Here is a 26,832-nt window from a genome sequence, read left to right on the forward strand (position 1 = left end):
CGGCGGCGGCGGCGGCAGCACGGGCGGCGGCGGCGGAGGCAGCGGGCACGGCAGCAGCAGCGGCACCAAGTCCAGCAAAAAGAAGAACCAGAACATCGGCTACAAGCTGGGCCACCGGCGCGCCCTGTTTGAGAAGCGCAAGCGGCTCAGCGACTACGCGCTCATCTTCGGCATGTTCGGCATCGTGGTCATGGTCATCGAAACCGAGCTGTCGTGGGGCGCCTACGACAAGGTACGGCCTCGGGCCTCTGCCCACGGGGTCGGGTGGGCGCTGGCGGGAACGCGGCGCGAGCCGGGCCAGACCGGACCCTGCCGCGGGCCATCAGAGGTGCCCGCCTCGAGCGGGCGCTGGCACCGGCGCGCACCGTTAGCCTGCAGGGAAACTCCTCAGAGGAAGCCTTGACGCGCGCAGCCAAAGTTCTGCAGCGGTGAGAGTGCCCCGCGCGTGAAGCACGTAGAAGCGGTGGTTCAGGGAGTGGGGGCGAGCGTGCCCGCTGTCCAGGTGCGCGGGCTTAGGAGCCGCTCTCAGCCCCAGCCCCTTAACTCAGCAGCAACTTAGCAGGTCTCCAGCCAGGTGCCGCGCATGTAGGCGAAGGCGCTGCCTGGGCTGCCCGGCCGGCCGTGCATCCCGGTCTCCTGCTTGCTGCCTCTGAGGCAAGGGATTTGACCCAGCACCTAGCTAAGAGAACATTCGCGGCCCCCCCCCAAGTTTGGGTCCACGCGAACTGACTGACCACCAGGGCCAGAAAGGTGGTTAAAAGTGCTTCAGTCCTAAAAGTGCTTCCGTCTGACTGTGTTGCAGGCATCGCTGTACTCCTTAGCTCTGAAATGCCTGATCAGTCTCTCCACTATCATCCTGCTCGGTCTGATCATCGTGTACCACGCCAGGGAAATACAGGTAACTTCGATCCTGCTGTTTATGAATGAGTCAAAGCCTCACCGGCAGCCTGGAGACCGGCAAGGCAGCCTATGCTTCATGCTTTTCTCCAAGTGCTCGCGTCCTTGCTTGAGGTTACAGAACACATGCTGTGTTCTGTTGCAGCTCCTGACCTGTTCTTGCAAGAAGTTGAAACAAAAACAGGGCAGCATGTGGAGGCGCTTATCATCACCGCTGCATTTCTTGGCCCCTCCTGCTTCCTCCAGCTGCTTTAGGTAGCCCCAGTTCTCCCCACTAGTCGTTTCCTTTACTCCCTGCCTTAGGGGAGACACTCGTCTTCATCTCTGGAGTAAAGTGTGCTTCTGTTTGATACCCCTCTTCCCAGCGGGTCATGATGGAAGAGAATGCCCATCTGTAACATCTCCAACAGTGTAGTAAGTGGGCTTACACTGTTCCAAGCTAATGTTTCTAAGACAAGAAACAAGCTTGAAAGCTCTAACCCATCCCTGTTTTCCCAACATTATGGGGGGGGGGAGTATGTAAGTTTAGAGTTAGGCAATATAAATGTGGTGTAGTTGGGTTTGTAGTTGGGTTTGTAAATGTCATTTTAAGAGTAGAGGCATTGCCCTGGTGAGCCATCTTGTCAGAAAAATCCTTGGTTAAATGCAGCTAGGAGGGCTGTTGATACATCGGGCTGTTCCAGGCAGTTACAGAGTTGTCTCTATAAAATTCATGGGTCACCATTTGAGTTGTTCACTTTGCTAGAGCCTACAGTCATAAGAATGTTAAGGTCATGGGTTCAAATAACTGTTTTCATAATTGAGAAAGATTGGGACTTAACCAGTTTCGAACTTACGTTGATCTACATTTTCTGATTTGTTGGGAGTCGACGTTAGACATTTAGTGGATCCAGGAAACCCTCAAATTCAGGTTGCTTTTTTTAAGGTGTTAGTTTCCATGGAATTAAAAACATTCTAAATAACGTGCTATTTAAACATTTTAGTACTGTGCATTAGTTAACTTGAGTTTAAGTTAGTAATTCGCAAACACATGCAAAGTGTGGAAGAAATGGACCCTAACTATTGCCCAAACATAGTAAAAATACAGCTTTCAAATTTGCAAAACAAGGCCTGGTTTGGAAGGAATGACGTTAGAGAGTGAGAGTTAGAGTGAGCATATATGTACAGGTAAGTAGTCTGGCCGTGCTGGCAGAACAAAGCATGCACACATTTCAACCCTGAAGTGTGAATAATGTACACAGGTCCATCCTGACAGTGCTGGTAATGGTGGGCTGTGGAGATTCTTTCAGACATTTTAAAGTGATACTAAATGAAACGGGCATTATAGCAGGGCCTTCTCATTTGGGCTTGAAGAGTAAAGTAGGTCTCACGGTCCTTTGGAGTACACAGAATCTTTAGTCAGGAGTCTTGTCTCAGACCCCAGAGCTAGGCCCTCGGTACCTCCAGCTCTGTGCACTCGCTGCAGTCTGTCTACTCTGGTTCCCACAGCACTCACAGTCAGCGCAAGGATCACTTTAAAGTTAGCTTAAATTTGTCTACTTTTTGCCTTACTGATCAGAGTGACTTCACCTGGTCTACCTTGGAAAGGGAGGCTGCTGCTTTTGTTTTAATTAAATACTAGCTTTCATATTATTGTTTGTTCCCTCTGAAAAAGCACTCCACACAGTTAACCAGTGTTCCTGGAGGACCCTTGATGAAATTAACACCAAGAACAAAGTGTTTCTGAAAACTCTGACTTTTTCAAGCTTATTGGGAGATTTAAAAAAAAAAAAACCTTATAGAGGTCTGTTAATTCCATATTGTAAAAAAAAAAAAAAAAAACATACCACATTAGAACCCCTGAAATGCATATAAAGTATAGAAATTGAGGTTAATAGAGAAGAATCCCATCACACGCACATTGTGAGAACTGTCTTGTTATAGGCATGGACACACTGATGAGAGTGTGGCAGCTTCGCTGAGGAGAAATAAGACTCTAGATCACCCCTCTCAGGCAAGTAAGCACAGAGAGCTTCTTCCCAGCAGGGGCAATATAAAAACCACAATGGTGGCACAGTGGGTTAAAGCATAGCACTGTGAAGCTAGCCGCAGCTGATTCACCTACCATGCAAGTTTGAACCCCGCCCCAGAGGTGATCCACATGACACGGCAGGCCTTAGCTGACCCACAGGCTGCTCCCCTCAGCAGTTTACTTCATCGATCTGCCTGTTCTGCTCCCCACTCTGTCTCTGGTGAATCCTTTCACCACCCCCTGCACCTCTGGCCTGTATTCCTGTTCTGTATGCATAAATACATATTTTTTTAAAAAAAATCACAGGGTGGTAACTGTAAATTGGGTTGATTTGCCACATGGTTTCTGTTAATTCAGCCACACTTACAAAATTTTGAAATTTTGTAATTTCAAAATAGAAACTTAGATAATATTTAGTTGTTTGGATGTTGTTTTTACACTCAGTGCTTAATCTGGAGGGATTTCTTCCTCAAACGGAAGTTGCATGTTCTGCTGGAGTTGCTGTTTGAAAAAATAAAATGGAAAAGGATCAAATCATTTTGGAGACGCTGAGCTAGAAGTCAGGAACCAGAGAAAGCGCAGGCCTGCTCTCATTCACCCAGCTGGCAGTCAGTGCTGCTGGAAGGACACCTCACTGTGATGCTCAGGGAAATCAGGCGGCTGGCCTGTGTAACTGTGGGTGGAGGCTATGATGTGGGTCTTTTCTAAAGTACTGTTGTCACGCCTCTAGGTGTATTTCTTTTCACAAATCTTAGGCACATGACACTTTTCATTATACTATTAAGGGCCTCCATGGCTAAGTCTCAGCTTATGAAGCTATGGGCAGTCACTGCAGCACAAGCTCAGTCCCCAGCCCTGGAGCTGACCTACAGGGCGCGGTCGATCTCTCCTGACCTGCCCACTGCTCCATGTCCTTCAGTGCATCTGCCTGTTCTGCTCCCCACTCTGTCCCTGGTGAATCCTCTCACCCTCCCCACCCCACACCTCTGCCCTACATTCCAGCTCTTATATGCAAAACAAAATAGAAATAATTTTTAGACAAAAGAATTCGAGGTGCAGTGATGAGCTTCAAGTTAAGGAACTATGTGTAGGGTCACGCTGCTGTTCCGAGCACGGTCTTGGCTGTGGATGCCAGCCCACACTGGCAGGTTCCTTTTTCCAGCATGTCAGTGTGATGATTGCACAGTGAGAACTTGAAAGTGGGGTACAGGAAAACTAAGTGCAGTACCTACCCCACATCCTGGCTCTCCGTCTACCAGATGGCTTCACCAAGTTTGGGGAGGCCCTGACATTTTCGCGGAGGACCTTGGAAAGCAAGTCAGCTGACCTTTCCTAAGGTGTTGAGACACACCCTGGCAAGATAAGCTGGCTCAGGTGAGTGCTCCAGTGAAAATAGTGTGCTAGGGAGCAGAAGGTGTACCTTGTAGCCTTGGTCACATTTTTCAGGACCACAGACAGCTCAAAGCACTGAGCTAGGCTGTGATGACTACCCTAACCAGACATCACTTCTTGAGGGTCAACATGCCTGTGTGAAAATCAGATGTCCTCAGAGCAGCTTCTCAGCTGAGGAAATAATAGATTTTGTTGAGTAGATTCTGTTAGTTTACCCCCTCCTCTGGGGCACAGGAGGTAACTCTTCCATGGGCTAAGGACAGAAACAAAGTTCAAGCTCTTTTGTTCTTCATTCTCTCCAGTAGCAAAAGCAGTTGAGTATAGATTTCAGTGCATCTTTTCACTCCAGTGTACTGTGCTTTCTCTTGAGGAAGTCATTTTAGTTGAAAGACTTGTTTAGGATTTTGAGATTCTAAATTGGGAAATAAAGTCCTTTGGGCTGTTTGCTGATCTTTCCAATTCTCATGAGATTCGTGAGCCCCGCAGATATATTTTGAGTTTGGAAACATCTTTGTTTAACTTTGTCTCGATAATATTATCAGAAAGAGCACGAGAGGAAACAGTGTTTTCTTTGGTATCTTTTCAATGGGATCTCTTTCAAGTCAGCATGTTAAAGAGGGATGATGTAAATCTAAAATTAGCAGAACAAAAAGGACAGTTTCTATTACATGCCAGAGTCAAAGGAGGAGAGAATGAAAGGGAACAGGGACCTTACCAAGCTGGGCAAGGTCCTGGACAGGTCAGGGAGTGGGGTTTAGGACCCCCTTCTCTGGGCTCTGGGTCTCATTTTGCGGAGACTGGGAAGGCGTGCTCACTCACCCACCTCTGCAGAGAGCAAGAGGATGCATCCAGAATGTGCAGAAAATATTGTGTATAGTTAATGTCTCATTAATTAAATTATAGCTACATGTAGGAAAGCTAGTTCAAACAGCACAGAAGTTAAAATAATAGAATAGTCACTTTCTGTATACTGCGATTCTTATTTAGAGAAACCACTGCTAAGTTTCTTAATTATTCTTTGAGAATTTCCAGAAGCAAGTATGTTTTGACGTATTTAGGAATATATTTATTCTTTGATATCTCTTGCTTTATTCTTTGATATCTCTTGGAGTTTTCTCTTCATTGGCACAAGGAGACCTACTTCATTATTTTTATCATCTTATCCCACTTTATGATTGTTTTATGATGTGCTGGATAGGCGATTTAAGTTTTGTAGCCTTTTTTCTATTTTAAGTTATGGTAAAGTGAGTATTTTTTGAAGCTTAATTTAATTGGGATACAGACAAATGGTGAATATTCAGCACCCTGCTTGCTGAATCGAAGGCAATGTGCATTTTGAATGGGAAATTATTACCTCTGACCACACAGTCTTCAGAGTTCACATTCCCAGCTCCCCTTGTATTTTTTGTACACAGCCTTGTCAGCTCTGGATACTGTAAAAAGAAGTTTAAAATGTCTTTGACTTTTTGTAGCCTAAAATGTTTATTATATTTGTGGAGAAAAAGTATTTAAGGGCAAAATCCATGACCTCATACCCTACTTTGCAATGTAGTGTACTATCTAGGGTGGCATTAGCTAATCTGCTGACAAATTCAGTAAGTGCTCTAATGATGCCAGCAGAAGCCAGTATTTGCCTTTTAAAAATAAAAAAAAAAAAAAAAGCTAGGAGGTAGCTGTTGACGATGAAGAAAACTGCAAAGCAGAAGAGATGATTCTGGAGTGATCCTGTGTTCTCTGCGGTGTGAGAGGTGGTGACAAGTAGTGGTTGAGTGTAAGATCCCACAGGAGAGAGAGGGAGGTGGGAGATTGCCCGAATTGCAGTGCTGGTTGCATGGTCTGCCGCTCCCTGCCTGAAGTCCGGAGTGCCAGCAACTTCTCCAGCTGTTGTGACGAGACTCTCAGTGCCGTTGACTCCGCGTATACACGGTCGTAACGAAATCACTCAGGACTAATTTTCTCCGCCTGCCTGTGTAAAGACCTCTGCATTATTAATGGCTGAGACTCTAAATAAAGCCCTCCTGGTGTGTTTACAGAGCAGCATCACAAATGAAGAGTGGAACTTCAAGCTTCTCTCAGTGGGTCCGCTTCCTCAGCCAACCTGTTTCTGGGCCACGTTCCGTGCGACTCAGAGACAAAGGCCCGCGGTGTCACCATCCCAGGCCACATCTGGCTGGGCCTGCCGGGGGAGCCTGCCTGATTCGGCTCCAGGGAAGTTGCGTTACCCCAGGGCTTGACACCATTGCGTGGCACCTTTTAGAGAGCATTTCTACCCATGTGGAAATAGGATACGACATTTGCTGCTCTGGGAGAGCACTGTTAACCCGAAACTCCTTGAAAATTCTTGAACCTGCATGGAGGAGACCTGAAGTGCTCTCAGCCCAGTCTTGTGCCCAGCTCGAGTACTGCATGTCATCAGTGGTAAAGGAAGTCCCCCAGCTCCTGCTCGAACCCCCTTGCCGAGGCTTGTTGTCGGCCTGTGTAGCCTGTGAGGTCACTGTCAGATGGCGTTCATTTTTCGTGAGATTCTTTGTATGTGGGTGCACCACGGCTGTACCCTGCCATTGTCAGCTCTTTCGAAGTGTCTCATCTTTGCAAATTCAGTAGCTCCGCAGTAAGATGGTAAGGTCACTCCCCACTTGGAGCTGGTACCCCAAGCACGTTGGCTTAAGCAGTGACACAAAGTGCGTTCCGTACCATGAAGGAAGTAGAACGGGGCTGAGAGAACACAGGTACCAGGCAGCCTGTAACTTTTAAATTGAGACATAAAAGGGAAAGAGAAAGCTTTTGGCAACATCTGTGGGAAGCAGCTGTGTAAAGGCTTCACAGTGTTCAGACCTCGGCTGCAAAGCTGGGTGGCCCAAGCAGAGGAGGGCACAGGTGTGTCTGCAGCCAGGAGGGAGGCCCCCGGCGAGCCATGTCCTGGTGACAGACGGCAGCACTGTCTCGTGGTGGAGAGCAGCAGGGGTGGTCACTCTGTGCCATGTTGGAGAAGTGTGCTTCCTGGTGGCTGGGTGTGACAGGTGAGGGCAAGCGGTGGCTCAAAGGTGACCCCAGGGTTCTGGTTGCTCCACTGAGGGTATAGTGCTGAGGGCAGAGTTCGCAGGTAGGACATGAACCAGAAATTTGTTTCGATGTCTTTTCTTTGAAATGTTTCTAGAGCACCTGGGGTCCTCTGTGGAGGGCACTGAAATGTGGCTGTAATGTGCATAGAGACGGTGGGGATGAGAAGACAGCTGACTGTCAGCCACCCTCCGGCCTCCCAGGTTGGGTAAAGGAGGAGCCAGAGAAAGCCAAGGCGGAACAGGCCCCACCCTGACCAGCGAGTGTGGTAGGGAAGGCTGGGCCCTGCGGTGAGTGCTGTGACACCTTGACTGTGAGCAAGGGTGTTCCCTTGGGCTTCATCAGGCTGAAGGCCAAGGCCGGCCCTCAGGAGCTGTTTCAGCGGAGTGGTGGCGTGAGAACCACTGAAGACAGACTTCAGTCTCTGGTAGAACAGAATACATCGAGTACCCCTTTCTGAGACTCACTGTGCAAACATTGAGACATCCCCCATGGGCCCTCCTGATGACGGTCCCCGACTCTGAATATCCCCGAGCAGTCTGAGAATGTCCCTGGTCACATGCTTCTGGTCTTGGCTTCATTTTCTTAAATTCCCTCTTGACATAAGGTGAGTTGGCATCCGCCAGTAGGGTCATTACTGCCCTTCATCACATAGGCTGCATCAGACTGTTAAACGCTTGCGGGGGCCATTGCCAAGAAACATGTGTAAGCTCGCCCCTCAGCTGAATAGACGATTTCACCTATACTAACCCTGGCAAAGAGTGTCTTGGTGTCAGACCCGTGTTTGAGCGTGTCTGGATGCTTCCGTCCGTAATTTTGAGGTTTGCTTGACGGACACTGGGTAGGTCTGGGAACTAGTGTATGGGCTGGCTGACCAGGCAGGCATCACCACACTGCTAAGCCCCCAGCTCTGCAGGCAGTGCCCAGCTCTGTTGGACAGACTTGGTCCCTAATCGGAGACCTTACCCATGTTGCCTGCCTGCCTCGACACCATGGCTGCCCCCACCGAGCGCTGTGACCCTGAGAAGTGTGCCTTTGCCATGGCACCCCGTACCAAGCCTGAGGGAGCCCCAGCCCCGGCTCAGAGGCAGGCCTTGTAGTGGGCAGCCAGCTGCTCAGCCGTCATATCTGGCCAGTCTTTCGGAGTCCGGCAACCCTGACAGGCAGCCAGCCCAGTCTCACTTCAGGAATGTTGTGAGGCCTGTGGCAGCCCTCCTGAAGCCCCGATTCTGTGCTGTCTCTTGATCTCTCACTCCCTCCCTGAACCCGAGAAGGAGACAGGGCTGATCTGCTGGAGATTTTAAGCATTGCTGTATGTTTCATAACCAGAGACCTTTCCTCTTAAAACTTTTCCTTTCTTTCCACACTACAGGGACTAATATTTGGTTAGCAGATTGGAAAATGTGAAAAGAATACGTTTTGTTAATCTTACTCCCCAGGGAAAATTACTCTGTATGTTATTATATATTTATAGTGAGTCTGTGGTCTTGCTACGAGCTGTCTTGGTACACAGAAATTTTGGTATTCTTCACTATGTCTTGATCTCTCCAGGCCAAGTCGCTATTGTTAATTGCGCCCTTTTTTTTTTCTTTTTTGCCCATCATGTAGATATAATCAAGCATTAATTCTTTCCCTTATTTTTTAGATGATCAGGAAAAATAAGAAGAACCTATTTTAATCCCCCTTCACAATGAATACTCTAGCAGGTGAACTTCCCTGTGCATCTGTGATGACTTCCTAAGGATAAAGTGTGAAGCAAGAAATTAGTGCATGAACGGGTATCGTTTAAGACAACTGGTAGTTTGTCAGATGGTTCTCCCATGTTGTCACTCCTTCCACTTTCCAGATGTTTTCAAAGCATCTCAGTAAACGTGGCTCTCTTCTGGAGTGCCTCGGTCCTGGTTCCTGGCTACTCATTGGCGCCCTGTACCCTTGGTAAATCTGGAAATTCTGCTCCTCTGTGCCCTCCTGTGCCTCCCCTTCCTCCATGATTTTGGCTTTTACATGTTGGCTAACCAGGTTTGTAAAGGGGCACCCCCTGTTGAATAATCACAGCTTAAGATAAAACACTGTGGAAGCAGGATTGAAAGATAACTTTGTGCTCCAGTTCACTCCCAGTCTTTCATTGTAACCGTCCTGCCTGGAAGTTTTCTCCAAGCTTTCCTGCTGCGTGGAGGGCTGACTGGCCTTGGGCTCCTTCGCCACTGGGCAGCGTTGTCGGGTGGGTTCTTACGCCGCCTCTGGAGCCAGCCTGTCTGGGCTGCTTCCCAGCTCTGCCACTAATGAGCTGTGTGACCTTGGAAAGGTTCCTTCACCTCTCTGTGCTTCGGTTTCCTTGTCTGTCCGGGGGGACTGGTGTAGCTTTCTCAGTGGCTGGTACGAGGGTTCACGTAGCCGGAGCGGGCAGGATGCAGCCTGCCGTGTACCACTTCCGTGCCAGCTGTTGGTTGTCCTTAGCTATTTTGGGGTTTGTTGCGGTGGGAGGGGAGGAATTGGAGCCCAGCCTTCTGGGCTTTGGGACGCGGTGAGGGTTTTTCCTTTTCTCATAAGACCGAAGCTAGGGAACAGACACTTCAGTAGCGGGCATGCAAACCATGTTCACTAGTTTCTGAATGCAGCATGGAAAATGTATGTGTGTGCTTGTTTGAATTACAGACTTGAATCTCGATCAAGGACAGGCACTTATTTAAAAAATGATTATAGGTTATTATATTCTTATCAGAGATTTTTCCCCCTGGGCAAGTTGGTTATATGAGTTGAGTGCTCATTTTGGCCATCAGGTGTCAGATCTCTAAATTAATATGAAAGTGCACCAGCTGGCTACCGCTTTCAGGGTTAACCGAAATAGCCATTTCCCTGCCAACCTGCCGTTGGTGTGGTTTTGTGCGGGAAGCCCGGGGCACACTTTAACTCCTTCAGCGGTCAGGGCACAGCTGATGGCCTCTACTCGTCATTAATTAGGGCCCTGGTGACTTGAAAGAGCTGAGTGAGGTGCTCTAAAAAGGAAGCAAAGGGAATAATTTGGATGATGGAAAATTCTGGCATTAACCCCCTACTGGAAGAACCAGAGGTGGTAAACAGCCAACGCACACGTGTAACTGGCTGTAATTGACAGTATTTCTCTTGGTTGTCTCTAAGTCTGAGAGATACAGGAATAAAAGCACTCCCCCCCCCCCCCACTTATCCAGAACTGGGGAGGTCTCTGGTGAGAGTTCTGTGCAGTACAGCAGCTGCTCCACTGGGAGTTTAGAAGCCTGCACGGCCTGAGAAGGCCTTTGCGTGTGACTGCTCCAAGACTGAACAGCTCACAGTCTTTGGGTGCAAGGAGGGGGTTTCCTTTGCATCAGAGCACTTAACTACTTCCTCTGCGCCTCACCTCAAAGAACCGCCCGTTAAGTCTGTATTGCATCGTCTCGCATTTCAGTGTGTGATTGTGCCCTGAGCTTTGGGTGTTGCTTTTGAATGTACAAAACCATTTGGGACTCAGACGTGATAAACAGGCCTGCCCCGCCTGGACAACTTGCACCATCCAGTGTTGTACATTGGCCCTCTGCTTTCTTGACTCTTTCTTGAGGATGTTGAGCCAATTACGTGTTTCTCTATTACGGTTGCCCAGTAGCTGTTAAGATGCGGTTGCTTGCAAGTAATCTGATGATTGTAGCTTGTTCGTTCACCGAGGTAGTCTCCTCTCCGTCAGGAAGCCCTTGTATTCCCTGGTCTTCCATGAAAATTGTATGCAGTCTTTGTGCGTTAGTTTTGGCACCACCATGCTGAGTTTGGGGAGGAGACAGTGGCTCTCAGGGGCACTTACCATGGTCTGCGCCTCTGGTAGTGTCTGTCTGAGGATAGTGTCTCCTGCCGTGAGAATTTAAAAAGAACTACATGACCAATAGCAGACTGTTTTTTTTTGTTTTTTTTTTTTTTTTTTGAGTGGTTAAGGGGAGTGACATTCAGCGATTGCTTTTATGTTCATGGTCATGGATTAGTTAAAATACTGACAAATAAGAAAGAGGCTGTATGTTCATTGATGCTACATGCACATGTGTTAGCAGACCAATGGCTGTGGGGTCTGGAACAGACCCCTCCTGCTTTTTTGAAGATACATCCAGCATCTGTAGACACACGCCAGCTATTGATGGAAAACTTAATTTTACAGTCCTAGGCTGACTGAGCTTTCACTCATTTGCACCCACTTGCTTTGGCCTCTGTTGGCTTAATGACAAACTGTACGTGTATAGTGGGGTTGAAGCTGCTATGGATTCTGCCTTTTTCTTCTTTTCTTTTTTTTAAGATTTATTTATTTGTGCATACAGAACTAGGGTACAGGCCAGTGGCTCGGGGCAGCGAGAGGCTTCACCAGAGACAGAGTGGGGAGCAGAACAGGCAGATCGACGAAGGACACTGCTGAGGGGAGCAGTGGGCGGGTCAGGAGAGGTCTGGTCATCTCCCGGGGCAGGCGGGAATCGAACTCATGCGGAAGCGGCTTTAGCTTCTCAGTGCTGTGCTTTAACCCGCTGCACCACCAGGGAGGGCCTCTTCTTCTTTTTTAATAATATAGTAGTTTATTTTACATCATTTTGTGCCTTCTTCCACCTCAGTTGCAATCCCCTTGGGCTTCCTATCACCAAATCACCCGTGCGCCATCACCATCGTTCAGTGCATTTCCCTCCCCCCACTGTTTTTGATCTGATTCCCCACTCTACCCCCATAAAATGTCTCTGGTATATGGCTGTTCATTATTATCATTATTTTCTCGCCTAGTCCGGTTTACTCCTGCTATGAGAGAAACCATCCAGTATTTTTCCTTTTCTTCTGGCTTATTTAACTAAGCATGATCCCTTCCAGCTCCATCCCTGTTGCTGCAACAGGCATGTGTTTGTTTTTCTTGGTTGCTGAGTAATATTCCATTGTGTGTATGTACCACACCTCTTAATCCAGTCATCCGTTTTTGGGCATTTGGGCTGTTTCCATGTCTCTTCAGTTGTGAATAAAGCAGCAATAAACATGGGGGTGCAGGTGTCTTTTCGAATCAGTGTTTTTGTGTCTTTTGGGTAGATACCTAGGAGTGGGATTGCTGGGTCGTAGGGAAGCTCCATGTTTAGTAGTATGAGGATCCTCCAAACAGTTTTCCATAGTGGTTGTACTAGTTTGCATTCCCTTTTTCTTCTTAACCACATGGGAGAAGTTACAGTGAAGTGCAGAAATAAGCCCTCCTTTCTTGAAGAGCAGGATTTTGAAGCCCTCTGGCTGACTGTTTTAAATTTGTCTGTTGGATCCTGTCTTCTCAGACCTGCTCCTCCCCTTCCCCCCACCCTCACCCCTACCATGTGTTTACAAACCCACTCCTCTCAGAGTCCCCAGCCATGTTTTCCTTGGGGAAACACAGGCTGTGTTTTGAGACTTCAGCTACGTCAGGGTTCCCTGAGCAGCCAGTCATCCTGAGCGAGGTGGGCAGGAGACCTGCTGATCCCCCACACCCTTGCAAGCATCATGTCGCTGCAGGGAGAACCACTAGGCAGAGCACTACCATTTTCAGGTCTTGGTGGATGGCTCCTCCCTGGCATTTATACTCCTGTTTACGTTGAAAATAAAGATTTGGTGAGAGATTCAAGAGCCACTGCTCACAGGCAGGCGGGCCATCTGGCGGGGCCTGTCACTGTCCAGCTGGGGTGGGTGGTGCCCGCTGCATGCCCCCTCCCAGACAGTGGGGGAGGCAGCCTCAGAGAGACACCTTCTATCCAAACAGCCACACGTGACTTTGGCAAGCGGCCCAGGGAGCAGTTAAGAACCCTGGCTCTGGATCTAGACAGATTTGGGTTAGAACTGGAATTTACCTTGGATGTCCTTGAGAAGAAAATTTTACCCCTCTCAACCTCATTTTTCTCTCTGGAGAAGATAATTATAGCTATTGCGTTAGATTGTTTGGAGGACTCTGGGAGGGCAGTGTTTATGAAGAAACTTTGCATGCTACCTGGGCGCATCCAGTTTGGTCTCATCATGGCTCCTCCATGGCTGTCATTCAGTAAATACTGCAGGTAGAGAAGAGAAGCAGAGTCGAAGAGTCTAGAAGGAGCTCAGGGCGTGACGGGGAGGGTAATAAAGCACCATACTTAAAGGTGGCAGAACCAAGTTCTGGTAAGAGGAAAATTGGGCAGAGAAGGCAAGCATCTGATGAGAGCACAAGTAGGCAAACCACTGCCCACAAGTCCAATATGGCCGCCTGGTCTGCTTGTCTTTATGAATAAAGTTTTATTGCAACACCCTGTTCCATGCCACTTTTTTATTATGCCTTGTATTTTTTACGCTAGGATAGCAGAGTTAGGCAGTTGCAAAAGAGACACATGATTACAAAATCAGCAATATTTCCTGCGTCTGCTGACCTCAGCTTAGAGGCCGAGGTGCTCAACATAGGCAGAGAGTTAAACTGGCATTGGAATGACAGTGGCTCTTCTGCCTTTGCAGAAAATGTTGAGTAACGTGTTGCTCTGGTATAAGTTGTGAAGGTGTGGTAGGCAGAGGTAGCCCAGCACAGCCTGGAAATGCAGTTTTCTAGGGTCTGGGCCGTCTGCTGCAACCTGTATCCTCTGTTTCCCTGTAGCATCTCCCGCTTCTGGGGTTGAAGTGAAGTGGCCCTGGCATCACCCCTGCATGGCCAGCTGTGAGTGGCAGGGAAGTAGTGGGAGCTCTGGGCTCAGAGTCACTTCTGGAGGCCAATGAGACGAGACTGGCCTGTTGCTCTGTGACTTTGCTTTGGGAGCATGGCCCCAGGTGGTTGACAGCATCTCTTGACATTCTGGTTTGACCTCACTGTTCAAGGAGGAGATCCTGTGTTTCATACTGGAAGAAAGTGCTGGATAATGAGCTCCTCTCCACAGCCATGGTTTAGCATTAAGAAATCATAGATTAAGTTGGGAAGCAGTGAGGCGTTTTTTTTTATTTTTAACTTTAGGTCTACAATTCTGACTGCATCATTTATAGACCTGCTGATTTCCCTTGCCTAGTGTTTAAAGTTCTGGGTCAGATAGGTAACTCTCTCCACTTGCAGTTGCCTATGGAAAGGCCCTGTGGGAGTCCCCAGGCCTCCGCTGTGTCTCCTGGCACTCACTGTCATCTTAACAGGCTCACCCTCCTCGGGGCTGTGCTGAGGAACCGTCCACTCTCCTCTCTTCTCCATGACTCTCTCTTCCTCATGCCTCCTCCTCATTGGAGGCCCCTGCTCCTACAGGTTTTTCCTCCTTGCTGTCTTTTGCATCGCCTCTCAATTCTGCTCATCCTCAAGAGCCTTAGTTCCGTGTTACCCAAACTTCAGCATTCCGCAGGCTCTCCTAGAATTTCAACTCTGTTAACGTTGAATTAGCTTATGTTTATATCACATTAATATGCATGTTGGTGTGGCAGTTACATATAACATGCAATGCCGTTCCACAACCTATGACATAGTGTCACATGAAAATGATGCAATGATTACATGTTGCATTGATATGTTATGATGTAGGTAGTGTGTATACAGTGCATTAGCATAACAAGTATCATGTTATAGGTTGTGCATATTTTAGACCATATTTCAGATGTTTCTTTAAATCAGCTCGCTTTTGGCCTCATGGAATGTAGTGTGACTGCTTGTGGTTTCTAATACAGGAAATGAAAACTGTAGATAACATACAAGCTAGACCCATCTCTGAAGAACATGCAGAGCCTGCGTGTGCATTTCTGGCTTGGGTGTTGCCTCAGTCCCTCTTCATGCGTATTGATGATGTCTCCCACATCCAGTCTGACATGACTCCCCCGCCCCACTTTTCCTGGTCCCTCACAAAAACTCCCCATGGCTGCAGCAATGTCTGTCTGCACCAAACAAAAATCTTACCTTGTCACAACTCCTTTGACATGATCCCCCAAATCTGACATCTGTATGGAATTCTTTTTTTTTCCTTTAAAGATTTATTAATTTGTGCTTACAGAATTGGGGTACAGGCCAGAGGTGCAGAGGCTTCACCAGAGACAGAGTGGGGAGCAGAACAGGCCAACTGATGAAGTACACTGCTGAGGGGAGCAGCGGGCGGGTCAGGAGAGGTCTGCCGCGCCACGTGGGTCACCTCTGGGGCAGGTGGGGGTCAAACTCAAGCTGAAGTGGCTTTAGCTTCTCAGTGCTGCGCTTTCACCCGCTGCGCCAGCAGGGAGGGCCCCCATGTGGAATTCTTTACCCTGAATTTCGCACCCCTGAGGGCTCACATTTGGCCCCTGTGCCCTGAGTAGCCCCTTCAGTCTGCTCTTGTCCCCCATAGGGGACAACTATACTGCATTACTTGTCGTTCCGGAAGGGCGTCACACTGCCCCCTGCCTGTGTGCCTGGGACGTCCTGCCCTGAGAATCCTTTCTCCTTGGCCCTCCCTTGCTTCTAGCCTGCCCCTCCTTTCCCTGCTTGCTCCTGTGACTTAACCGTGGGGAGCCCCCATGGGAAACAGTGCCGTGCTCTCCAGGCAGGTTCTCCTGGTTTCTACCAGTGGTTCTGACAACCTGTTAGCGGCACTGGGCCTTGGGTTCTCCTCTGACAATGGGAGGGGAGCGCCTGCTAATGAGGTTCCAGTGAAGAATCTGTTGGGGTTCCGTGCCCAGGCGGGCACGCAGGGACTGCACGGGGCAGTGCTGGTGGTTACTTCTGTATTGTTTTTGTCAGCTTCGGTCATGACCACTGACCCTCAGTTTCTCCTGAGTAAATGGGGATGAGCATCATGAGGGTGTCATTAGGTCTGTAGGCTTGGTAGGGGGTGCAAGAGAAGGGTGACGTGTCTTGCACAGCACATGACCCTCTTGCTGTTGCTTGGGGGCCAGAAGCTTCCGCCAGTCTGGCTTCTCCCTCCCGGCTGCATCTTCAGCTGCCAGGGGGCAGGCAGGTGCCCCGGCTGACTCCACCAGACTTCCCAGGGCTGAGCCGGCGGCACCTGCCTGTGGCGGATGCATCTGGGCCGCCTGCACCCTGCTGCAGTGTCTATGTTGGTGGCCAGAGCGGCCTGTGGCTCCATGGCTTCACCTGTGAAGAGGGAGCGGCTGGGGCTACCCCTGGTCCCAGCTGACGGAAGGCTTACAGGTGTGAGTGTAAACCAGCCTCTTCCGGCAGGTGGTGGGAAGCCTGACGCTAGTAGCAGTTCACACTATCTTAGCAGAAGAGCTTTCTACTCTTGTACTTTGCTTCTGTGCTACTGACGAACTTGAACTTTCACGATTTGCAAACCAGTGTTACTTTGAGTCAGTACAGGTGGATATTGCAATGGGTAAACACATCGTCAGGCGTCAGTGGCTGCAGTGCTCTTGTTCCTGTGCTTTATAGCTCTAGCAAGTACAGCAGATTCTGTAGATTTATTTGGCTGACACAAGTATTCTCCAGTTACAGCGCCACCCCGTTTGTGAGGTTCTGATGGCTTTCGCGGGCGGGAGAATCAGAAGGCTGTGGTGCGCGAGCCCTCATGTTCCAGCGCTCTGGCGCACGGCAGAGACCCCCTCAGGGCCGCCCACCTGCCCCTGCATCAGGTCACACTATCACCCCTACTCATGCCTCGTGCCTCTCTTGACCCCCAACCTCTGTCCTCTGACTTCTTCAGCTCATCAGGAACACCCCCTTCTCTGGGAAGCCTCTTCTGGTTGTTTCAGACACTTTCTTTGCGTCTTTCCTGAGCCACGTCCACGTTTATTGCCTTGTTGCATCACTGAGAGTTGCAGCTTTCTGGCGCTGGTTTCTCTGCCTGTGTCTTGCAGTCTCCCAGGCAGTTGCAGTCCTGGCCTGCTCCCCTCATGCTTTCTGATGATGCCAGGATTGTGCCGGGCAGTGGGGCAAAGGTGCCGATCTGCTCGTCGAACAGACCCCAGGCCCCATCATCTGGCATTAATATGATACCATTTGCAAATCCGGGAAGCTGCGACTTGCAAGGGCGTGGCAGGCACCGTCCTGTTGCTGTGGAGCTGTGAAGGTCATGTTCTCACATATTTTTTTTTTTTTAAAGATTTATTTATTTTGTGCATACAGAACTACAGGCCAGAGGCTCGGGGCGGTGAGAGGCTTCACCAGAGACAGAGTGGGGAGCAGAACAGGCAGATCGACGAAGCACACTGCTGAGGGGAGCAGCGGGCGGGCCAGGAGAGGTCTGCCGCGCCATGTGGTCACCTCCGGGGCAGGCGGGAATCGAACTCATGCGGAAGTGGCTTTAGCTTCTCAGTGCAGTGCTTTAACCCGCTGCGCCACCAGGGAGGGCCCTCTCACATATTTTAATCATGGCGCAGAAGTAGACTTTGGACCTGGCTGCACGGTGGGTAGTGACTGAGAAGGCCCTGGCTTAAGTTGCCTTTTCATTTCCCTTTCTTAACACACCTTCCCTCCATGCCTGATCCTGGCATTTCAGCCTGTCCTCTATCTACAAATGGGTTGTGCCCTCTCCTACTTCTCTTCTGGAGACTCCCTGCACGGATCCTCGCTCCCTGAATTTGAGTCATCCTGGGGTTTGTTCAGTGTACAGAGATACCATGACTCGGCTGCTGCCTCAGAAGTGATGCCCACAGGCTGGCCGTTTCTGGTTTCTGTCCGTATGATAACAACTCCCCTCTGAGGCATTGGGCAGAAAGCCTGTTTCTCCGCATGGTAGAGACGGAAAGGGCTGGGCCGCCAGGGAGCGACTTTCTCGCCCTCTGGGGGGGGGGTGTCACCCCTTCCCTGTGTAATGCGAAACCTTTCTTCCCCTGGCTAGTTTGGGTGGTGTGGGTGGCATCCACCTAGAACACCGGCCACACCCAGGGGCCCCTCCCGAGACAGCTGCTCTTACTGCTAAACCCAGGTGACCAGAAGCGCTCACCTGCAGGTTCTCTCTGGGCTCTCTGGCCATAGTGTCATGTCTGTGCTTTACCAGCTGCCATAGCGAGCTCTGTGTGACCGTGTGGTGAGGTTAATAGGAACACAGGCGTGTCTTCGGGAAGTGCTTTCCAGCCTGCCCAGATGTTAAGTGATGCTAATGACTGTGACTTTTTGTGACAGACCTGTTTGGGTTTGTCACAGTTCTGGGAAGAGTGTGGATGAGGTTTTCTTAGTCTTCTGAGTCTCCTGTTCTTGAATTTGAGACTCTTGCTTATGGGGTGTCTTTGTGTCCAGCCTGCATTATCTTGCTATTCTAGCCCATTGTGAGTATATGGTGGTTCTCTCCGAAAGCAGATGTAGCGACACGGGAAATGTAAGCTGCCAGTGACCCTGCTCAGAAGCATGCTGATGGATGCACTGTCTGGGGCAGTGACGGAGTTCTTAGCAGCACCAGCCTAGGTACGAGAGGTGCTGTGAGCATGCACAGAAGGCCCCAGGTCTGACCGAGAGATGCGAAATAGAAACCAGGGCGTGTTAGCTGCCTGCTTTATGGATACTTAGATGGGAAGGTAAAGTAACAAACATGTGTCGGTCACCTGTGTGCGGGGAGGCTCGTGGTGAGCAGGTGCCGGAGGTAGGAGAGTCTTGCTCATGTTCGGATTACAGCTCTTCTTCAGCTAATGAGCAGCAAAGCGCCTAGAACCCATAAAAAAAGTTATCATTTTCCATGTCAGTTATAACCATAAAGTCAACTACTTCTGGAAAGCGTTCATGGCATTCAGCACTTGGGTTACTTTAATGTACTTGAGGGAGCTTGTCCACTTTGGAGTTTACATTTCGGTTACATCAATTTGGAGTTGATTCAAGGAGATTATGGTACAACAATCTTTATCCATAATTAATTGCTCTATAAAATATGTCTTATTTAGTCGTCTTCATCAGTCTCTAGGGGGGTTGTTCAGAAAGAGCCATGGTGATGGGACAGAAGCCAATATTCAATTATCCACGAAAGTGGAGCAGAGGAAGGGAACAGGGCTGACGGCTGGAGTGCAGTCCGGCTCACCGAGTCTGGGCCACGTCTCAGCCCACGCTGGGATTCCCGTCTGAACCCCCGAGTTGGTGTCTGACGGCTTTTCTTCCACATCCTCCTTTCGCCATTCATTCCTGCCGTTCTCTGTGCTCCTGCTGAGCTGTCCACAGGTTGGCGAGGCTTCCACGGGACAGTCACTCTCCCCTAAGGAGCTAATGGCTTGTCACTTTGCGAGTCATTCTCTGCATCCTGCCTGCAGGAGGCGGCCCTTACGGGGGTGGGTGGCCACCGTGACTGTTTTCTGAGTAGATGTTGGTCCCTGTAAGCATCAGTGCAAAAATGGGCCCGAAGGTAGTTCTGGAGAACACTGTCATCCTTGCGGCCACTCGGTTATGTCTTCCTCAGTGGGGCCCTGAGAAAAACTGACTGATCTGAATCCAAACACTACAGACTGATCATCTTTATAACCAGTCACCGATACCCCCCGACTGGCGGTGACCTCACATGTTTGGAGCTGGTCCCTGGCTTTCCTGACAGGCTTGGCCACGTGCCGTGGATTTGCCACGAAATGGAATGTTGTTTCTAAAATCAGGAAAATGGCTGTTCATGGAACAACACGTGGCACTCACACAAGAGCGAAGTAGGAAGTTTTAAAAAGGAAGTGTGGGAATTAAGCACTAATCTGCAACTGTGTATTTGCTTAACCTTGCTGTCGTCAGCCTGCGGTAGCTTCCGGACGCTCACGCCCGCTCCGGCTGCGCTGGGAGGAACACACAATGAAGCCTTGAGGTCGGGACCAGAAGCTGGGCTCTGGCAGCAGGTGTGCTGGGAGCGTTCCCAGTGGCTGAGGCTCTCAGAAGTTGAATCTGAAGACTCAGTCCGGTGCCCTGTTCTCTCCCAGCGTCCTCAATGGTGTCAGTCCCAGCAGAGCCTTTCTGTGGGACACAAGCATAGAGAGAAGAGCCTGTAGCCAGGGTCCCCGTTCTGTGCCAGTCAGCTGCAGAGGTGTTGTGTTTTCTTTCTTTCTTTTTTTTTTTTTTTAAAGATTTATGTATTTATTCATACAGAACTGGGGTACAGGCCAGAGATGCGGAGGGTGAGAGGATTCACCAGAGACCGAGTGGGGAGCAGAACAGGCAGATGGATGAAGCACAATGCTGAGGGGAGCAGCGGGCGGGTCAGGAGAGGTCTGCCACGCCATGTGGAGCTCCTCTGGGGCAGGCGGGGATCGAACTCATGCAGAAGTGGCTTAAGCTTCTTAGTGCAGTGCTTTAACCCGCTGCGCCACCAGGGAGGGCCCTGTTGTGCTTTCTTTTTGTTTCCAAGGCATTTTGATTTCTCAGGAGAAAGTGAGCACGACAGCTGCAGTTAAATACTCATTTATTCCCACGTCTCATTTTCCTCCTTCCACTCATAGAGGCAACCGCCCTTCTGCTAATTGTGTGGCTCCTTTCAACCATGCTTCTTTTCTTTTTTAAGATTTATTTATTTGTGCATACAGAACTGGGGTACAGGACAGAGGTGCAGAGGCAATGAGAGGCTTCACCAGAGACAGAGTGGGGAGCAGAAGAACAGACAGATGAACAAAATACAGTGCTGAGGGGAGCAGCGGGCGGGTCAGGAGAGGTCTGCCGTGCCACGTGGGTCACCTCCCTGGCTGGGGATCGAACTCATGCTGAAGCGGCTGCAGCTATCCTCATAGTGCTGCGGTTAACCCATTGCGCCACCAGGGAGGGCCCCCAACCCATGCTTTTATATGTTCGTCAGCTGTGAGTGGATTTATAAACAGTCTAGGGCACCCCAGTGCCTGTACCTATTCGTTACAACTTGCTTTCCTGTGTGTGTGTGTGTGTGTGTGTGTGTGTTTACTCACAATTACATTTTGGATGACAGCCTAGTTCATTTACTTTAATTATAAGAAATTATTTCTGTACCTGTTTTTATGTTTATTTTGGAATTCATAATGTTTTTTTCTTTGCTTCTGCTCTCACAGAGCTTCTGCCGTGATTTCAGTGATTCTTCATGTTGGTCATATGAGGAATTTTGGAAATTCCCATTTTACCCTTGACAGCTTCGCAGTTTCGCAAACTTCCCTTCCTTATCCTTACATTTTTGGCAGGCATGTGGCTTTAGTGATGTCTGGACTTCACATCGAATTTGTCCTCCTTATACTCATTAGAATGACCTTAGAAGTCTTCCTTCTAATCTCCTTCTCTCCCTTCCTCCATATTATTGATATCTGATATTTTATTATCTTGCTTAACCTCATCCGAATTAGTCACTGCAATTATGTCGAGACAATGATAGTTATGTACACTTTTCGTAAGCCTTATGAACATGCTAACTTGAACCTTTGCTCTTCCAGTTCCTTCCCTCTGGGTTGTGATTCGCCCTTTACTGTAGCATGTCCTTAGTGTGACCTAATGTTTATGTTTGAACATGTCTTCTACCATTTTCCCCCTTGAGTGGTAGTATGCCAGTGTTTAGGCTTCGAGACTCCCCCTTCCTTTCTCCTCCAGCTTTGAAGGAGATTGCCATCAACTACTCACATTCATTTTTAATCATCTGGATAAAAATAGTTCTAAATTTTAGATAAAGATATAATGATTCTAGACCCCTTGCTTTTAAGGGGAGAATGAGTTAAATCTCAGCGCCTCTGTTAATGCCAGCAACACACTTTGCAAGGACCTGTGGTGGTGTACTGAACGCAGGGGTGGCCTTCTGCTGATTGAGGTGGGGTGTGTTGTTTGGCCTCTCACTATGTCAGTTAAGTCTGTTGGGAATTTTTTTTTTTTAAAGATTTATTTATGCTTACAGAGCTGGGGTACAGGTCAGAGTTGTGGTAGGTGAGAGGCTTCACCAGAGACAGAGTGGGGAGCAGAACAGATTGACAATGTACACTGCTGAGGGGAGCAGCGGGCGGGTCAGGAGAGGTCTGCTGGGCCATGTGGGTCAGCTCCCTGGCCGGGGATTGAACTAATGCTGCAGCGGTTTGCGGAGAGCTTCGTAATGCAGTGCTTTAACCCATTGCACCACCAGGGAGAGCCCAAGACTGTTGGATATTTTGTGATGTTGTCTCTTGGTCGTGTGTCTGTGTGTTTCCTTTCTGCTATAGCTGATTTTCTACCTGTAACAATGCTCTTGTTCCAATCTGCTCTCCTCCTGTTGTTTATTCTCTACTTGGTCGTTGCTGAACGCTGGACCCTCAGTATTCGCATCGATGCCTCTATTCAATTGCTGTTGTCACTAGCACTGTCTCTGTTTTCCACCTTAAATTGTCCTCTGACTGGCTGAGTGTGTGATGAGCAGCAGTGGGTATATTAGGGACACGGTTTCTGAAGCAGGATTGCTTGGCTTCATGCCCCATTCCATGGCGCAAAACTGTTAGTTTCTGAACCCCTGAGCCTCATTCTCCTCCTTCCTAAGATGGGACAGTAACTTTATCACCCTGACCTCAGAGTCATTATGTGTTCGTATGAATTAATACCAGATCAGCTAAGGGCAGCACCCGACACTGCTAAACACTTTAAAACGACTTTCAAATGTCATCTCGGGTACTGTGCAACTTGAGATTTAAAAACACATCCAGGACGACGCTTCCAGCTTGGAGAAGGGCAGTGCTCGGAAGTAGCCTGTCCTGTCCCCACAGGGCATCGGATGGGATGTGCAGGTTCATTGAAATATTTGCTTCTGCCAGCGAAGGGGGAGGGCCAAGCGGCTCCTGTCATTTTGGGTCACCAGGGAGTAAAGATGTGACAGTTTAGAAGTCATCTTGTGAATTAGCGACCGAGTGCTTACTTGCTTTATAAATATTTGATGTGCATCCATCTTCTCCTTCAAGTGTGATGCAGCTCGGTGAGGCTCGAACTTTAGTTTCAGGGTTTTCAGTGACTCACAGAGTGACCCTGACCGAATTTTTTCCTTTGCCTTGCTTTAATTGGTGTCCTAGGAGGGCAGATGCGATAATAAACGTGAGCTGCTTTTAGCTAGCTTTTTAAGTGCTTAAAATAACTCAGGGGCTGACACCGCATTTTCAGCCACGCAGCAATAATTATTATAATGCTTCCAATGAAAATAGTCTTTATTATTTCAGATTAAATTTTTAGGGTGAAATGAGTTGGCTCGTACTCAGATCCTTCACGGCTTTAGGACTAATCGGTTGTCGTTTACTTCACTTATGACTTACCCTCCACCAATTTGCAAACGTGATTAGAGAATGCTGACCAAACTCAATAGGTGATTCACATACACAGCCATGAAAACTTAATACAAAACAGTCCATGGAGGGGTTTTCTTTCTGTTCCTCCCTTCCTCTCATCTTGATTTTCATCCATGCCAGGAGCTACAATCAGTAATGTCCATCTGTTCTTTCACTGTCTTCACTTAGGAGTACATTCGTGGGAGGCCCACTGTTGACACAGCCCTGAAATTAATTATTGTGGTAGAAATTAACATTTGTCGAACACTATCTCAGTCCTGTGTCTTTTGGTCCTGTGAGAGAGACTCTAATTAGGCCTTGACAAATGATGAGAATGAGGCGTAGAGCGGTTACGTCATTTTTTTTTTTTTTTTTTTTGTGGTCCCAGAACTGTCACAGTGGTAGAACTCCAGCACATAAACGGGACCTGCTGGAGTTGAGATTCTGGAATACAGACCCCTCCGCCTTCCAAAAAGAGCTTTCTGTGTTGGGATTTCTTTAGAAAGGACTAGAAGTAGGAAAATAAATTTTCTAGCTTTCCTGAGATGTTCAAGAGTAATTTTCAGAGAGAAAGCTTCATAAGTGTCAAGGCCAATGTGAGAATAATTATCAGATAGTGCATCCCACCTGTGTGAAACCACAAACCCTGTCTACTGTGAGGAGCCATGTGAAAGGGAGTTAAGCTTCTAATAGGGAAGGTAAATGAAAACCACACTGAAATACTGTCTCACATCAGTGAGACTGGCCCAGGTCAAAAAGATCAGAAACCACATGTGTGGCGAGAGTGTGCAGGAAACACAACTCTCCAGTGCCACTGCTTGGAATGCAGACTGGACCAGCCTCCATGGAAAACAGCATGAAAGGTTCTCAAAATATTAAAAGTAGATCTACCATATAATGCAGCTGATCTGCTCCTAGGTATCTATACAAAGAGTGGAAAAACTGTAATTCAGAGGGATCTGTGCTCTCCTATGTTGGGTGTAACATGAACTACAGTAGCCAAGTTACAGAAACAACCTAAGCATGCAAGGACAGAGGAAAGGATCAAAAGATTGGTATATACATAATGGAGTACTACAAAGCTATGAAAAAGATATAACTGGCCATTGTGACAAGGATGTAACTGGAGTGGATTCTGCTAAGTGAAGTAAGTCAGAAGGACAGAGTCAAATATTGGATTATTTCATTCATGTGGACTATAAAGAAAGCAAGCAAAGGAATAGAAAAAAGCAAACAGCCCCCCTCCCCCCGACAAAGAAAAAGCCCTAGAAATGTCTGCAGAACTGAGGCTGCCTGAGGAGAAAGGTGGAGGGTGGTGATCAAAGAGGAGAGGGGCCTCAGTGGACTGCTGTAGAGGATCTTGGGGTGCTTTGGTGATGGGCATGGTGTGGTAATATACACCTGAGGAGGTGCCACCATTTACCCCTAAATTTTACAGTGTTGTAAGTCAGTGCTAACTCAATCAACATATTTTTTTAAAACAAAGATTCTAAACAGGTTTTGAGAGCATCAGGACCTGCTTTTATAATAACCTTTGCTGTCAGCCTCAGTGGATAATTTTAAATTTTGGTTGGTGGACAGCTCTGAAGAGGTTAATTTCAGAATCTCCTGGTTTCGACAAACAATATTCTTTCAAAAAGAACTTAAGTACAGCCTAAGCTCATGTTTATACTGATTTTATTCTACTATTGCAACACCCCTTCTTCTGTCTCATGTTGACTTTTGTCTAACTGCCCCCTCACCCCCCTCCCCCTTGAGGGGTCAGGGGATGCTGTTTTTCAGGCAGTAGTTTTCACAAGGGTCAGCTGTGTAAGCAATTGCCTCATACTGATCATAGAGCTTGACATTATTTTTAACATTTTCGTAGCTGAGGAATCTGTGGCGTAGAGAGATTGTTTCTTGCCCCAAATCATTTATCTAGTAAGTGGCCAGATATTAAATCCAGGCTTCTCTAGTTTAAGAGTATGTTTGTTTCTGTTAGACACTCAGATATTCTGAGCAGTTGGTGGATGTTGAAAGGTAATGAACAAAGCCACCCACCCTGAGCTAACTCCACAATTGCACTTTAAATTCTAGTATTTGTGATGCATTTCTTTCAACCCATTGGCTGTTCTCTGCATGCTGTATTTAAGTTAGCACTTCTTTATATTTCTGTAGCTTTATACAGCCCTTTAATATGTATTTAATTATATGCAGGTATACTTTTAGCTGTTCAGATAACGGGATGCCCAACTAACAGTGTTTTAAACCGATAGGGCAAGTGGCTGCTGTTGCAGAGGTCTGGTGTCAGGGCTGGATTGACTAGGGTTCTTTGGACATTTCTTCCTCTTGGTCACAAGATAGCTGCTGTGGACCCAGCATCAACTCTTTCAAAGGATTGAAGGAGGAGAAGAGAGGGCTGCATGAGCCCAGTATTATCTTTATCTACAATGGCTGCCCCCAAAAGATGCTACGCCTTCCTCCGGCAACCCTTCTCTTGGACTCCAGGCGTCACATCTACGTGGAGTTTGAGACTGGATATTTGGTCTCGGAGAGGAGCAAGCTTGGAGTAGAAGAGCACCTTTGTGTTAGCCACTGAATAGCTGTCTCTTCACCTGTGATCCATGTCCATTTCATCATCACATCTGCTTTCAGAGACAGCAAATGACATTAGTCTGCAGCTGATGGAAATGAGGTCTGCAGAGGTCGAATGACTTCCCAGACTATAATATCTGGAATCTAGAGGCTGACCTGCCTCTCCCCTGTCTTGCTCAGGACCGCACCTGGAGGGTGAGCTGGGAACACCCAGTGAGACCACTGCCAAGTTTTCTCTCTTTCTTTGGTGCTTTGACCTGGACTGACCCGCAATGTGGCCTGATGTCTTTGTCGACTGAGTCTTGGCAACATGTTCATGAAGAAAAGCCTCAGTATTTGGCTCGTGTCTGCAGTGGCTTTTTCACTGTTTGATCCCAAAGCTAGCTTCTAAGGAAGGGCTCTTTTCTGGGAAGGGATGATTTTTATGCATTTTCCTCTGAGTCGCTATCCCAAGTGCACAGTCCTGCGGTCTGGGACTAGTCCAGGCAGCCACTTGGAAGGGTGGAGTGGGCGTGACATGCCCTGATGTAACCTCCTGCCAGTCTCAATGTCTCCCTGGCAGTTTCCACACACTCGTCTTCATGGAGAGTCCTTTTCCTCGTCAGACACCGCGAGACTTAGTCTTTATATCTGCAGAACCTTGCAAATAAAAGCTTTTAGTCACTGAATGGGGGTAAGGACTTGGGTTTATTGAATATCTGGTTTAAAGGTTAACCAAGAAATCTTGTTTATTCCTGTTCATGCTGACAAAAAGAGTTATGTAATGTGGTGCTTCAAGGTTGTACCATAGTGAGCACAATAGGTTGGATATAAATGGTATACAGGGTGTGTTG

At 48.2% G+C, this 26,832-nt stretch overlaps 1 protein-coding gene across 1 annotated transcript in view; it reads left to right on the forward strand.

Annotated features, from left to right (window-relative positions):
* Nucleotides 1–26,832, forward strand: part of KCNN2 (potassium channel, calcium activated intermediate/small conductance subfamily N alpha, member 2) — a 121,386-nt gene that overhangs the window by 2,142 nt on the left and 92,412 nt on the right. Inside the window, exons 3-4 of the mRNA XM_012727739.1 lie at nucleotides 2–232; nucleotides 803–898. Coding sequence (XP_012583193.1) covers nucleotides 2–232; nucleotides 803–898 — 327 coding nt within the window. The remainder of the gene's footprint in view (nucleotide 1; nucleotides 233–802; nucleotides 899–26,832) is intronic.

Source organism: Condylura cristata, unplaced genomic scaffold, assembly GCF_000260355.1.
Source record: "Condylura cristata isolate star-nosed mole 26May11 unplaced genomic scaffold, ConCri1.0 scaffold00021, whole genome shotgun sequence".
Taxonomy (NCBI): Eukaryota; Metazoa; Chordata; class Mammalia; order Eulipotyphla; family Talpidae; genus Condylura; species Condylura cristata.